This window comes from Aythya marila, assembly GCF_965140915.1.
Source record: "Aythya marila genome assembly, chromosome: 12".
Classification (NCBI taxonomy): Eukaryota; Metazoa; Chordata; class Aves; order Anseriformes; family Anatidae; genus Aythya; species Aythya marila.
In genome coordinates, this window is record NC_139053.1 from 17,736,618 (window position 1) to 17,752,660 (window position 16,043).

The window sequence follows — 16,043 nt, forward strand, 5'->3', positions numbered from 1 at the left end:
CTTTCAGTGAAGAAGTTCTTCCTAACATCTAGCCTAAAACTCCCCTGGCTCAACTTAAACCCATTCCCCCTCGTCCTGTCACCAGGCACGTGGGAGAACAGGCCAACCCCCACCTCGCTACAGCCTCCCTTGAGGTACCTAAAAAGAGCGATAAGGTCGCCCCTGAGCCTCCTCTTCTCCAGGCTGAACAAGCCCAGCTCCCTCAGCCGCTCCTCGTAGGACTTGTTCTCCAGGCCCCTCACCAGCTTCGTCGCCCTTCTCTGGACCCGCTCAAGCACCTCCATGTCCTTCTTGTAGCGAGGGGCCCAAAACTGAACACAGTACTCGAGGTGCGGCCTCACCAGAGCTGAGTACAGGGGGACAATCACCTCCCTAGCCCTGCTGGTCACGCTGTTCCTGATACAAGCCAGGATGCCGTTGGCCTTCTTGGCCACCTGAGCACACTGCTGGCTCATATTCAGCCGACTGTCCACCATCACTCCCAGGTCCTTCTCTGCCTGGCAGCTTTCCAACCATTCCTCTCCCAGTCTGTAGCTCTGCTTGGGGTTATTGCGCCCCAGGTGCAGGACCCGGCACTTGGCCTTGTTGAACTTCATGCAGTTGACCTCAGCCCATTGGTGCAGCCTATCCAGATCCTCCTGCAGAGCTTTCCTACCCTCAAGCAGATCGACACACGCACCTAACTTGGTGTCATCTGCAAACTTACTGAGGGTGCACTCGATGCCCTCGTCCAGATCATCGATGAAGATATTAAAGAGGACCGGCCCTCTTGAAATTTGAAAACTCTTTATTAAATACTTGTGTGGACATAGAGTCTCTGGTCTATTAAAGAAGAAATTAAATAATGGTAGGAAATATCATGAAGCAGAGTTAATACATTGAAGTGTCATGAACTGTGTTTAATCTGAGAATGAGCTCATAATGGGACAAAGTCATATTTATGCAAACTTAGAAAACATCAGAGGTTTCTTTCAATTAACGAAAGTGCCAACAATAGAGATCATTTTATTTATTGAATTCATTATTCAGTAAAAACAATGCAATATCACCACAATACAGTGCAATTACTGGGAGTGTATTTGTAAAACTCGTAAAGATTAAATAAAGGCAAGAAGTCATTTCAATTTGAGAAATCTGCTTGCATCAGACCTTCCAGGAGATCTGCTGTGTAACCATGTTGTAAGGTCATCCTACACATGGTAGCACATTATGGAGTATATGGAGGACTCATAAAGCAGAATACGTGTATGTCTCTATGTTTTTCTTATAAGGTCAGTCATGCTAAAAGACTCTGCAGGAAGGGTCCATTTTTCACCTACATTCTTAGAGTTTACGTTAGAATTTAGAAAACATAAGGCAGAAGAAAAACATTAGTATTATGGAGGGGAAGCTAAAAAATAATCTGGAAGATGTATGAAATCTAAAAGAAAAAAAAAAGCTAACTATGGTTTCTCCTTTTCTTTAAGAGGGAGGAAGCAATAACGATATATATTCAAACAGTCTTAAGTTAATGAACAATGTTATTGCACAATATCCTAGTTAATGTTCCCATTGTATAGTCTTTTCCATCTCTTTAGAAGAAAAAACTTGGTTACCTTTGTTTGCATAATACATGGAAAAACCACCTATGCTGTTCAGGTATGTAAGCTGCTGATGAAAAATGCTGAAAAACCAATGCTCAGTCTTGCTGACTTGGCTTAAATACAGTTCTCTACTTCCCTCTTCTGATGCCACCTGGGCAGGGCACAAGTAAGTTAGCAGTGTTCTCCCACTGAGACAGAAACTCTCAGCTATTGCCAGTGAGCCAGCTTCTGCCAGGTTCACGTTTTTAATAGATACAGCTTTCAATATACTAAATCGCAGTAAGCAGAGTTTCTTACAGCAATAACCCAGGAGTGAAAACCACCTTTTTCTTTTATGAAAGTGTTTTGCTCCCTGTGTTCCATCACCATCCCCAGCTTTTGACATCTTAAGTGTTTGCATGGCAGCCATCCATAGTATAGGCAGGATGTCCAACAGGAGGGTTGAGCTGCAGGAAATCAGCTTCAGGAGCAGTAATCTCTATTTCATGGACTATACATGAAACAATAAGTTATAAGAAGCCATAAGAAGTTATGTCTAGATTGGAGTGATTTCAGTGTTTGCCTCGAGTTGCACTGGTCGTTATTTATTTATTGATTTATATTTAAAAAGGGAATTTTGGTTCCATGACTGTATCCAGTTTGCCATTCTAAGGAAAATGAGGAAGGATTCAGAGTCTAATTTTCACTTTTTTCCTTTTTTCTGGGTACCACATGAACTACTTTCAGGCATTCATTGTGCTCTTCTTGATACTCCTAATCGTTAAAAGGAAAAATTTTCATTCTGTAGTACAGGTAATGAACAGAAACAGACAACAGCTAGAAAAAAAATGGAGTAACAAAGATGTGTAACAATTTGGAAACAGAATTTTTCCTTACATGTATCTAACCTGTCTTCTTGCTTCATATGTACGTAATTAAATTACCACAGATTGATTCCACCTAAAACATGCTATTTTTGAAGAAATCAGGCAATTAGTTGCCATGGCTACCCAATTAAGCCAGTTTTGTACTCCTTATCTTAATTGCTGTATTAATTGAGAAGAGAAAATAAACTGAATACTCATCCTTTTCTTGCCATTTTAAATTTCAATAAAATATGAATCGCACACAAAATATTGTTTTAATTTGTCATCATGGACTCATGATTAGAAAAAGAAATTAGAATGCTGAAAACAGTATTTAAGACGGATGGCATATGTCAGTAGCAATTCAATATGCTGAAAGAGCTGTGCTCTTTTGAAATGTAATTACTCAAAAATAGGATCTGCATATATTATCTGAATGAATGAAGGATTGCAACTTTTAGCAATTATTTATTTTATAAATCAAAAAAATCAATATGCCAATGCATATTTTTAAAATAGGAAATTTCAGCTCATGGGAAATTTGGGACCTCTTTTATAGAAAATGTCAGCGTGTGGCATTTATAAGGCCAGTTTCTGAGTATGTCAGATTCTGAGCAGCACATCCATATCTTAGTATCTTCCCACTGTTGGTTCCATTTACTTTAGTTGAACCATTAATGGAGTTCAGCTTGAACACAAAAAGTATTGGAATATGCCTTTCTGAATGGGATTTATGCCTGCACAGAGAGTACCTGCTGCCAAATCACCAGGCATGCACACGTTTTCTGATTAGAAAAACAGCATATGGAGGAAAAAGAGAATTATGAGGGAGGAGACTCAGAAATTTCAGTTAAATTTTCATAGCAGTATTGTTATAAAGCATGAACCATTATTTCTCACAGTCTATATCTGAAATATAATCACTTAAAGAGAGAGCATGTTACATAGTCTAACCACATACTGCACAGTCTGAATGCATAGCTCCCTCCAACACTTCGGAAATTTCTACAATGTTCCTTTCATTCTTTGTTCTCCTCTTTTCTTGCCCTATTGAATACAACAAAACAGCTTCTCCTTCCCGTATACATGAAGATGAAAATAGAGAAATTGGTGAAAAAAAACACATCCAAGGAGAGATCGTAGGCAGTCCTACAATTTGTAGTTAGTTACATGGGAGTAAAATGAAGGAAATTCTGTAGACATCATTAGAGTTGTTCCAAATTGACCTTTGATATGACTATGATTCAAATATGGCTTATAGAAGTTTAAAGAGAGAAAGCTTTATTCATGATGGGTCAGAGGAAAGGTAATTGTGCCAGAAATTAGAAAACTCATATTCTCAAAGGCTTTTTTTCTGCTCAGATATGAAGAAAAATTGTTCTTACTGTAATTGCTCAAACAGTTAGTTCTACCTTCTCATTCTGTATCCATTTAACTGTTAGCCAACTAAGAAGTAGCATCTGGAAAAAATAAAAAAATAAAAAAAATTAGTCTTTGCGGGTTAAATAAATGATAGTGCAAGATTAAAAAATACTGCTAAATGGTAAACCATAAATAGCAAAATTGAAAATAAATAATTTCCATTCTATCAGCTTGAGAGAAAATCTGTATGGCAATGGATACCCTACAGATTTGGCAGAGGACAAACCACTTGCTCTAGGAATTAAATGGCCTTGTAATTTCTGCATCATGACATAGAAGGACATAAATAATATGTATTAATTTGATGGTTCTGGAAGCTTAATTAAGTAAGAAGAAAATAGTGCAGAAGTCTTTTTACCATTCGTAATGAGCATGTAGAAAGGGACAGTTCATGCTCTATTCTTCCTAAAATACTGTTCTAGTTTCAAGCAGTACTATGGCTTAGATCTACATGTATGTAGCCACTGGATTCTTTAAAGCGGTTGATTTTTCTTCTTTGGAAATTTGATAAATACCACCAGAATCCCTGATCTCCAATGCTCTTCAAAAAGAAGGTATATTAATTTGAATTAAATTCCTTTTTTTCCTAATAATTCTTAATTAAACATTGTTCTGTAAAAGCAGTTCTATAAATATTGTTTTGCTGTAAAGACCAAGATAGAAAACATTAATGTTTTATAAACAGAATAATTTATATATTTAGCTTTTGATGCCATTAGGTGAACTTTCCAAACTTAAGTAAAAACATGTATTCTTATGCCTTAACTCTTTATGTTTCGTGTCTTGGGATTTTGGTAGTTGATTATCAATCCTTTGTTTCTTAACCGCGCCACTAAACAAATTGTATTATGTACAAGTATAAACTGACTTTCATCTGATTTAGCAAAGGCTACCTTTCACATAGCATGTGGAAAATTATTTTTGTGTTTGATAATACTTATTTATCCCTTGTGCAACTTGTTCTGCTTTAGATCAAATCAAGTTTGGTATCAAACAAGAAAAAAAGTCAAGCTCAAAGAGAAAATATTTCTTGAAGATTTTCATGTTGGTTTTCACAAATGAAATTCAGTTTAGCTGAAAAAATGTTGTTATATCCAATTTGTTTAGCTAATAATATCCTTTAAATCTACAAATTAAAAAATATATATATTTTAAAAACACACTTCTAGAAGATATATATCTCGGTTATTCCAAAGAGGGACTTTGGAATTAAAAAACAAAATAAAATTCAGAACTCAAAGCTTAATGAAGGATGGATAATATAGGTTTAATTATTTGATTTTAGAGGCCTGTTAACCGAAGAATATCATTTTAAGTAGCACTGTTCAAGTAATTGTTTTACCTGGATACATACGTAAGAACATTTCCACAGCTTTAAGAAATATGCTTTTTCATTTTCAAGAATAATCTAAATTCACTGTAATTTCAGATGTCCCAAACTGTTCATTTTCTAAGTTTTGAGTATGTTTTTGAATGCTTGTATAATGTATTCAGGGTCATTTAGGCTAATGTTGGCACTTGAAAATAGGAAAGCTGGAAGAAAAGGACTAAATCTTTCATGATTTTGTTTGTGTGTGTGTTTGTTTATGTTGCATTTAAACAACATTTCCATCTTGCAAATATTCTACTAATTTAGAACAATCATTCTATCTGGCTCCTGTAAGTACATGCCAGCAATTCAGTGTAAATGGATGTCTATGCTTAACCACTGCATGCCCAACCCTACTCTTAGAAGTGAATGTAGGGTCTAAACATGAAAACTGTTCCAACAGTGAAGTGCCTAATTAGTTTTTCCCAGTGCTATTGTTGTTGTTATTGCTCGGTTAATGGAGGAAAACACCATTGCATGTGAAAATGTCAGGCTGGCATGGCTCACATGCTGGTACAGCCAGTGGTATGTTTCCCAGGGCTTCCTTAGCATTGAGTGAAACAAATGTGTGAACTCAAAATGCTCTCATGAAAGTCACATATTGAGTTAACATCATATAAAAACAACTTTCATATAAATGATTTGATGCTACATAGCTATTAACATCTTCACTGACTACTTTAAAGCTTCTGTAGATATGTCTACATAAAGTGTGGTGAGACATTTGGACATGATTGCGGACTTACTCATGCAGAATGGAACCATCTATCAAACTTTTATGATACTAACTGTAGGATAGAAATGCAGGTGCAATGAAATAGGATGCTATGCAGGCAATCCTTAGTCACATGACATTTCCTTTGGATACCCCCAAAAATTAAGCCCTTGACTTTCCCTGACTTCTAAAGATGTTTGGTTTCTTACTGTGCTAGGCATATTTGAAAGTCTCACTTCCTGCGTGGTGTTTGCCAACTCTGTGTTTCTGTTGTCATGTCAAGTAAATGAAAATAGTTGTTGTTGGAAGATACACTGATGAGGAATATCTTAATTCAGTTTCAAAACAGGTCAAATATCATCTTTAATTTCAGGAAGCATAGTTCAGCCATATTAGAAATCTGTATACAACAACATCACATCTCTGTAAGAAAATTAGAAAGGGGAACATGAAATGTCTCTTCATGTCCATAAAAATGTTATGCTCAGATTAAATGCATCATCAGCCATTCAACCATATGATTGCTTGTTAGACATGCCATTTTATGCAAGTCTTGATACTTCAGAGAAATGTCATCTTAGTCCATGGCCATCGTTGTCCATAATTGGTATCTTTTAAGAATCTAACTACCTGATTCGCAGCCTCATTTGAGTAGTTAGATGTCTAAATGCCATCATTGTTCCTATGGGAACTTTCTGGACCAAAGCTTAACGCTAGTTTTCAAATTTCTTGGCCAGGTTTTTCTATAGAGGGCTCATATCTCAAGACATTATATTAATAATTCTGATATGATTCTGCCTAGCTTTTCATTAAAATACAACTAAATAAAAGTATACATATTATATTTTTCTATAATATTTCTTTTGATACTGTTCTTTAAAGTAAAGGTAGCAACACAGTCATTTATGCTGATAGCACTAAAATTAAATTTAACGTCTAGATCTTCTAGTAACAGTTCTTTGCATTACAGAGTCTGATCCACAGACAATAGATCCCATCATATTCTATGGTGGTATCTAACTCATGAAATAGAACTACTTTTTTTAGTCTATTTTTTGCTCATTGCATCTTACAACAGCAGTAGCTATTGCCGAACTGAAGACTGCTATCAGAAGCTTTTTATGTGGTCTAATGCTAGGATATGAAGACATTAACAGTCCTAATGCAATTCAGATAATGTATCATAGATTTCCAATTGCAGCATGATCTAAGACAAATCTGTACATTTTTAGTGTTCCCAACCACATTTTCAGTCTCACAGACCTTAACTAACTTGGAAGACCTTACCTGCATTACAGTCTCATTGAAGATTACTCATTAAGGTTCTCAGTTTTGACCTAGATTATTAAAATCAGGATTCAATACCAAGCTCTGATTTTCTTTCAGTATCCAAACTAGCCATCCTTCAGTCTGTTTAGCAGCTTTTACATATGTGAGTAATGAGTAACACGATGAGATTTCGTTCATATGCTATAGTATGTTCACTGCTATGCCACTTATGGGAGCCTTAGGAGGAATGTGAAAGTTTCTCTGTCCCAAATGATTCTAAGTACCTGCAGGTTCAAAGAATTCAGCCTCAGTAGGAATAGCCAGTTCAGTGGCAAAAATGGGAGCTGAGCTCTTTTGAAAAGGTGCTTCCAAGGGTTATCAGACTGAGCCCTTGGTTTAAGCCTTGATTATCCTTTCAGCTAAAGTTTTACAATAAAAATTAGAAGTTTTATTTCAGAATTTAAAAATGCTAAGGAACTCTTTCATTTCAAAACTAGAGCTGTCTAGAGATCATGGGATTTTTGAACGTTTCTTATTTCAAAGGCATATTACTGTCAAATTTATAAAAGTCATATATTCCCAATGGATATGTTGTGACCATTTTTCCTTGATTCACTTTTTGTTGCATTTTTTATGACATGCATGTTAACAAGCATCAGTTTATGACCTTGACATTAGCTTATTTTTTCTTTAGGAAGACTTTATAAATCACTGAAAGATTTTGTTTGAATCATTAGAAATAAAACAACCAGAGAATAAGTCATTGAAATGGACAGAAGCAATTTCCTTTCTCCTTATTTGTGCGTAATAGTTGACTGGCCCATAAGCCATATAAAGATAGTGAAACATTAACATAGCAGAAAAAAATGCAGCCATATCTGCATTTGACAAAATAACAGTACATTCATAATGCTGTTGGCTTCTTAATTTCAAAAGGCAGATTTTAATATTACTGACTTCAGAGAAAGATAAGAAGGGCAGTGCATATGACATTATCAGTCCAGTGTGGAAATAATGCATTCAAAATTAAAGACAGCAGTTTAATTAAGTGCATGAAAGGCTGGCTTTTATGATCATATTTCAAATACTCGAATGTCTTTTCATCCATTCTGCTGTATGACTTTACTTAATAATATATCAAGAACAAAAAATGTATTGGAGTCTTTCTGCAAATTCAATTAGTCCAATAAAAAGTGAAAAATAATTTCTTTTTCATTAAAAAGAACTCAACCCTAAACCTCCTGATGACAAAGTGAGAGATGGGGGGGAGCTAAGGAACTATGAAAATTCTGCCTTTATTATGCATTTATGTGTGCATGAAACAGATGAAGTGTCACCATTAGTAACATTTGTTATTTGAAAGGACTAATTGCATTCTGTTACAGTTAGGAGTTTATCAGATCCAGACCACAGAGTATTTACTTCTCCCTTGCTATGCACTCAGCAGTAATTCCATAGTTTGGTGGGCTGCTAAAGTGTACCTCTTTCAATGATAAACTCAAAACCACTGTCACATGTTGCAGTACTGCTTTACAGGTTAAGAACAATCTCTTGAATCCTTTCTACCTGCTGAGGGGTTTATAGGTAAGGGAAGTGCAGAGATTACAGATCTTGAATAGTAAACCAGTAAAATGAGCAACACAAACGACTCTTCAGTAAGTTCCGCATTTAAAGTGGGAAATTAGCAAGTATGGTATATAATGAAGGAAAAAATGTCCTTTTGGAAAACTTTTAGATCAGTCCAAATGGGATAGCAAAGGGATCTGTAATACGATTTTGATATTTAGACCAAAATCAGTAGGTTACTGGCTCAACCATGGCACACATCTGTAGTGACTGAAAGTTATTACTTGTCAGCTCCTCTCTGACCTCTGTGAAATGAGGTGCTTGGATCAGTCTGGCTCCCAGTGGGCAGATGTCTCCATTACAAACACTTCCAGTGCCATGGCTGGTTTGTCAGTCATAGCCTCAGTGTAAAGGCTTGTCCTGGTACCATGGTGAATAAACACCATCCTCACCTCTGAAACTGGATCTTTCAGGTCAGGGCTGAGACAGGCTGGCAAATAATTCGAGAAAGCTTGAAACTCCACTGCTAGCACAGGATGGCTCTGGGAAAATAAAAGATCTCATTTTCTAGCGTTGCAGGCTGGCAGGTTTTACTTCACAACATAAGTAAACGTTGGGCCTAAGGGCTGTTGAGGAATGATCTGCTCCTGGTCTGTTTATGGGTCCCAACCATACAAATTGATTCTCTTCTGCTGTCATTTTTCCTCCTATTTGTCTTGTTATTGGTTCTTTTAATACCACACTGTCTATGTAGGGGATGTTTCCCACTATCATTCTCTCAGTATGTGTCCATGAACAGCTTCTGTTCCAGATACCTATTCATGTCCTAATCTCATTTTGACTTCAAAATATTATTCTTCCAGAGGTTTCCTTAGAATAATTGTCCATACTGTAGAGAAACAGATAGGGTGCATTTTGAAAATATAGCAACAATTTACAATAGTGACTCTTCCATATCTTGAAACAGTAGTTTTCATGTAAAAGAAGGAAGACATATAAAAATTATTTTCCTTGGCAAGCATGCCAAGAGAATAAGAGAAATGTTTATGAAGTATGATTTAATAAACACTTATGTTCTTTCTTCGCTTAGGTAACCCTCCTGCTACAGGTACAGGAACTTTACACATCACCTTGGAGGATGTCAATGACAATGTCCCATCCCTTTATCCAACACTGGCAAAAGTCTGTGATGATGCAAAAGATCTCAGAGTAGTGGTACTAGGAGCATCAGACAAAGACCTTCATCCCAACACAGATCCATTTAAATTTGAACTGAGTAAGCAATCCGGCCCAGAAAAATTGTGGAGAATCAGCAAGATTAACAGTAAGTTTATTTATTTATGTATTTATTTATTTATTTATTTTTCTTATGCATTTAGTCCTCTTGCCTCTAACTCAAAGTATAATCACCTCGAGGCTGTTCATTATGTGAATTCAACAGCAGCAGTGCATGGAAGTCCTGCAGGATGAATCCATTACTGCTGCTGTCCAGTGTTTTTTTCTAGGACCAGCTGCCTGGTGGGAAATACTAATAGTTTGTCTGCATTTTGTCTGACACAAGATTCTTTCTCCTCTTAATACATCGTCCAAACTTTTCTCTTTTAGTATTGCTTTAAAGAATGTCTACTGATGACCTATAATTTTGTAAAGGTTACCATATTTTTTTTTTCCATGGAATTTGTTTGCAAGGGATGCACAAAGCTTTGCTATAGGACAGCATGGATCTTTTGCATGGGCTTTAGCAGTACAACTGAAAAACTTGCTGATTTCATGTATTTGAACTTTAGAATTCACAAATACAATACCCAAATGTACTGGATATATATATATATTATCATCAGTAAGAGCATTTTAGAATTGTGAGGACCAGAACTGGACACAGTACATCATGAGTGGCCTGACACTGAGTGGGATGATCACATCCCTATCCCTGCTAGTGATGAGCCTACTGATGCAGCCAAGGATCCACTTTGTCTCAATTGTTGCAGTGGCACACTGCTTACGTTAAGCTCGATGTCCCCCATGTCTCTTTCAGCAAAGCTGTTCTCTGGACTTTTAGCAACTCATTTCATATTCTGCTTAGAAAGGACTAAAAATGTCTGTGCTATCATGGACAGTGTGAAGGAGTCATTTTCTTTGCTGTTTCCCTGTTTGCCAGTGATGAAACCACCCTGTGCTAAACCTCCTAAAAGAGCACACCTGGCTACTAAGAGCTGTTAAGTCTCACTGTTGCTTAGATGAAGCAGAACTGTGGATCTGAAGGGGCATTATTTCCCTTCACTGCTGCCTTAGTGAAATTGTGGAAGCAGTTAAACAGTTTCACCTGTGCTTCCTTGCAAGAAGGGAATTTTCCTTTGGCAAATAGATAAGTTCTTCCCTCTCGTGTTGCTTTGGGGATGACATGCCTTAGCATTTCATTACTATATTCATTTCCACAGTAAACTCTGCCAATAATTTGAAGACCAAATAATATATTTAAACAAAAGGGACTCTTGAAAGTCTTTCTTTTGATGGGGTTTGGAATATGTTTGCAATTAGCTGTAAGCCCCTGAAAGAATTTCTGTAACTGCCTCTTCTTTATGTAAGAAGTACAATTCTCTTCAATTCAGTTCAATTCTCTAATCTTTTTCTTAGAGTGCTCTCATTTTCTTCTTAATTTCCAGGAGTAACTGTGGCATATCTGATACTGTTTACAGATTCCTCTTCTTACCCAAGTGACTACTATTTGGCTAATTCTTACCTCCTGATCATTTTCAGATACTCATGCCCAGGTCGTCCTGCTTCAAAACCTGAAAAAGGCCAATTACAACATCCCAATCTCAGTGACAGATTCTGGAAAACCACCTCTGACTAACAACACAGAACTGAAATTACAAGTGTGTTCCTGCAAGAAATCCAGAATGGACTGCAGTGCAACTGATTCCCTTCATATCAGCATGACCCTGATCCTTCTTTCACTCTTCAGTTTATTTTGTAAGTCTTTTCTTTAACTGTAAGTAATGAAGTGTTATTTAGCTGCTTATCTGTGCACTCTATAAGAAAACTTACCAAGGGAGAAGTTAAATTCATACATTGATAGCATAATGCAGTAACTTTATTTTTTCCCTGAGGAAGTAGCTACATAAAAGTAGGAGGGGAAGGCTTTTTCACTCTCACAAAGTAGCAAAAAATGCCTGGTTGTCAAATTAAGAAATAGAAGCAATAATTCTAAGAATCAAAGAGAATTAAAGCTAGCATGTGATAAACTAAGAAGTACCAGCTGTAGTAACAGATTTGTGAGACACTTTCTTTCATCTCTCCCCACTTGAATTCAATTCAAAATCAGAAACAGGAGATTAAAGGTGTTCTTGTAACAATAGCTATTCTGGGTCACCATGAAAATGAGTACTGCCTGCTTCGATCTATTCCTCTGTATGAAGTGCACAAGCAACTGGAACATAAGGAACTTACTCAAGATTCTGGCCTTAGAGACAGACAAAATTGATAATCAGAATTGCACATCTGGGTTGGGGGAGAGAGAGAACTGATGCATACAGAGGACGCTTCTGCTGCTTCTGAGAAAGCTTTCTAAAAGTCTTATGAAATTCCTAATCTGAATTAGAAGGTGATGAAAAATAAAAAATCATAATAATAATAAAAAAAGGAAATCCCAGAATAACTGCAGAGTAGAAATTCAAAGCTACAGAATTTTGACGTCTAACCTAGATATGTACCTGCCTTGCCCTGTGACGGTTTTCAGCAATTTTTTGATGTCTGTTAAAAAGGAATTGCTGTATCCCCTATTGTAGCAAACTATTATTCAAGGATTATTACCATCATCTAATGTTAGCAGAATGCATTGCATGGTGAAATACTACCTGAGCCATAGTAAGAGGCCATATATTCTTGATGAGGTACAGCCTACCATGAGGCAGAGGTAGAGGTCAAGGCAGATATAGTTTACACATCTGAGGCTTGGTGTATGCTTGATAACACACAGTGTCAATTTTGTTTTCTTATAACATATTACTTTTATCCCAAAAGGTTAGCATGAAGGTCATTGTGAGAGAATTAGAAGTAGCTGATGTTTGTGATGCTCTTTGAAGATGAAAAAGACTATATAAATGCTAAGTGCAAATTCCTGTTCTTTGTTCCAATCAGTGACATCTGAAGTATCTCCATTGGCTTTGCTTCAGTTGTTCTGAGTTTAGTCGACTGGAAACAAATGCAGACTTCAGCTGTTAGAAGTAATATGTTAGAAATATGTGACAGTACATGACACCATTGCATCATTGATATAAATATGCAGCCCATTGATTCAAATATATTCTTGTTACCACTTCATAAATGTTGCTGGGGCTACACTAAGCATGACTTTCACCACTGGGCTAACATTTTTAGATACGATTTGTGCTTGAACTTTGTTTGCATTATTAAATCTGCTTAGAATATATTCGGGTAGAGAAAAGCATTTGCATTTGAAAGTATTCATGTTGACGTTTTCTAGCCCCCAAAGAGGTCTGATCACTTTCCTTAGATTGAGTTATAAAAAGCAGTTCTAGGTGTTGGAAAATGCTTCTTGAGTTGATCTTCTGACTACAGATCTTCCCCAGCTGAACTGTGGGCGGAATATAGGCCCCTGGCATCTGAGCACTGCGTGGTGCTCGGAATGACACAGGGATTCCCTCTCCTACTGTAAAAGATTAAGTAGCACTGAATAGTCTTAACAACGTGAAAAAATAAGACATGCCTCAAGCCTTTCTAGGCAAGTCTTATATTCCTTCAGAGTGCTGTAATAGTAAGTATTGAGAAAGAGAACTGTAATCTTAAGCAACGAGTGGAGTAAGAATGTGCACGTAATCTGCCAGCAGTTTATTCAGTGTTACTTACTGGTACCAGTCTGTTCTCTGAGCAATAAAACCAAAACAAAGGGACACTGCAGGTGAGTTGAAGGGATGGTGAAGGATCTCCTCCTTGAGACTAAGGATGTTTGTACACAGTTGTTGTAAGTGATAGCATGAATTCTCTAGCTAGGTTTCAGCACAGCCAGATGTAGTCTTCAGCACAGGACTGTATTGTTTTTCTTTGCCAACATTTGCTACCATTTAGTTGTGTATTTCAGTTTCACCCAGTCATGCAGAGGGAGGGTAGTACTCCGTGTCTGGTACAGTTATCTATTCATGTTTGTGCGAAGCCAGCAAGCATAACAAGCATTTTCCTTAGGTGCAGACGGAGACAGAGAGATGTGAAAGAATGGGGCCACGAGACAGTTTAAATAATGTGGTTCTGTATCTGAACTTCTATAAAATCATAGAATGTGCTGGTATCATTGCATTCCCAATTCATTTCTACACACAGTTCGTTTATAGCTGCGATTAGTTCCATTGCAATGTTTTGTCTAGTCCAAATATTTATCAGAGTAATCAAAGATTACGATGCCATAAAAACAAAGAGAACTTTAGTGCTTATTGAACAGATGAAATATCCCATTTCTAGTGGCAAGTTATGGGTTTAATTTTTGCAAAAGCCCTTACGAGGCTCACTTTGCTCCCAGTATTTATGTTTTATGAGGCTCTTGTTCCTAGGAGGTAAATCCTTCAGTCAAATGAACTTTGTTATTCATGCCAAAGTATTTCTTTTTGTATTTGACATCTGGTGTGAGGATAGATAGCCCTGTGAAAGAGCTGTTCATGGTAAAAATGCCCTGCATGAATTTCCTCCCTTTACAAAACATCTTGGTATTATCATTTAAATGGTACAATTATTATCTATACTTAGAATATGTGCCTCTTTTGTAAGTCATGGAAGAAGTCATATGTGGCAGATTTCTGAAGTAACTCAGCATAGAACTGAAGAGCCTGATTAAAACTGTAATGCATGCAAAAAGCAGCAGTCTCACCTATTCTGTAGCTGCCTACTGTGTTCAGGATATTGAGGGATAATGGTATACAGACTAGAGAGTTGCCCAGATATACTTATAACAAGAGAAATTTTAGGAGTTCTTGTCAATCAGAAGTAAGAAATGTGAGATAATGAAGTATATGGGCAGACTGCAGCTTTTCCACAACAAAACAATAAACTGTTTAGTGGAATTAAAAGATGCTGAATGAACAGTTGATTTCTAGGTCCTACTGCAGCCAACATAGAACCAATTTGTTCATATATAACTTAGACTTTAGTAATTCAGATTGAGGAAGAAGAAGATATCAAAAACTAGATCTGGGTTCCTAGTCAGGGAGCAGGACTACAAAAATCATACTTGAGGAAGGGAAAAGCAGGAGAAAAAACGTATGTTATGGGGCATGACTGGTGCTGAGCCTGAGATTGCCCATGTTGTTCCTTACTGCTCACTCATTTCTTCATATTTTCAACTGACACAGGTAAATTAGCTCTGTTCAGATTGAACGTAACCAAAGTGAGGGGCTCAACAACACTAGAGGTACAGACGGTACCTCTGGAAGGCTCCCAAACATTTTCAACAAGAGAATATCTACAAACTTCCTAATGATGAGAGGGAGAGAAAACAGGCCCCTTACGGCAACCTACAAAGTGGTAGCTGACATTTAATTTAGGTTTGAATGAAACATACCTAAAAGGGAGAATAGCAGTCCCTGCAAATTTTGCTCAATTCTCATCAATTTAAAAACAAATGACTGTTAAGTGTACGTTTTACATTTAACAGCAATCTCATCACAAGATATATTGAGGTTGGTAAAGCTGTTCTTTTTCTACACTGGGAATGATGTGTCAGAGAAAGTTTCTGTGAAAAATTCGGTTAGAACAAGTCAAAGACATAGATTAAAGAACTTTTAGGATTTGAGTTACGCACAGGTGATGAGGAAAACATGACAAGTTAAAAAGGTAAAATATCAAAAACAAATCTGTGTATATTGTCATAATGAGCTCAGCAACAAAAACCCTATGGAAATCTGCAAAAGAACTACTCTAGCTGGCAGGATTAGGCTTTATATCAATGACAAAATATTTATATTATTATTTAAGGGACTGTTTTAATTCTGGAATTTTAATTTGACAATAATTATTTCACTTAATTGGCTAATCATAGAATGATAATTGCATTTCATATTTCCTTTTATATTTTACAAACATAAAAGATGAAGTTAGATTCAAATTCATTGAAACAAGGTACTGAAATAAGATTCAAAAACACAGCAGTCATGTCTTGAACAAGGAGACTTTGGAGCATTCATTAGTAGGTCAGTCACACCAGAAATAATATTTTACTTAGTCTATTTTTTTTTTTCTCACATGGAAATTTAAACACTTCATGTTAA

General features: G+C 36.6%; 1 protein-coding gene across 1 annotated transcript in view; it reads left to right on the forward strand.

Annotated features, from left to right (window-relative positions):
* CDH13 (cadherin 13) overlaps positions 1-16,043 on the forward strand; it is a 489,121-nt gene that overhangs the window by 456,197 nt on the left and 16,881 nt on the right. Inside the window, exons 12-13 of the mRNA XM_082770306.1 lie at positions 9,860-10,093; positions 11,527-11,742. Of these exons, the coding sequence (XP_082626432.1) occupies positions 9,860-10,093; positions 11,527-11,742 (450 nt within the window). The remainder of the gene's footprint in view (positions 1-9,859; positions 10,094-11,526; positions 11,743-16,043) is intronic.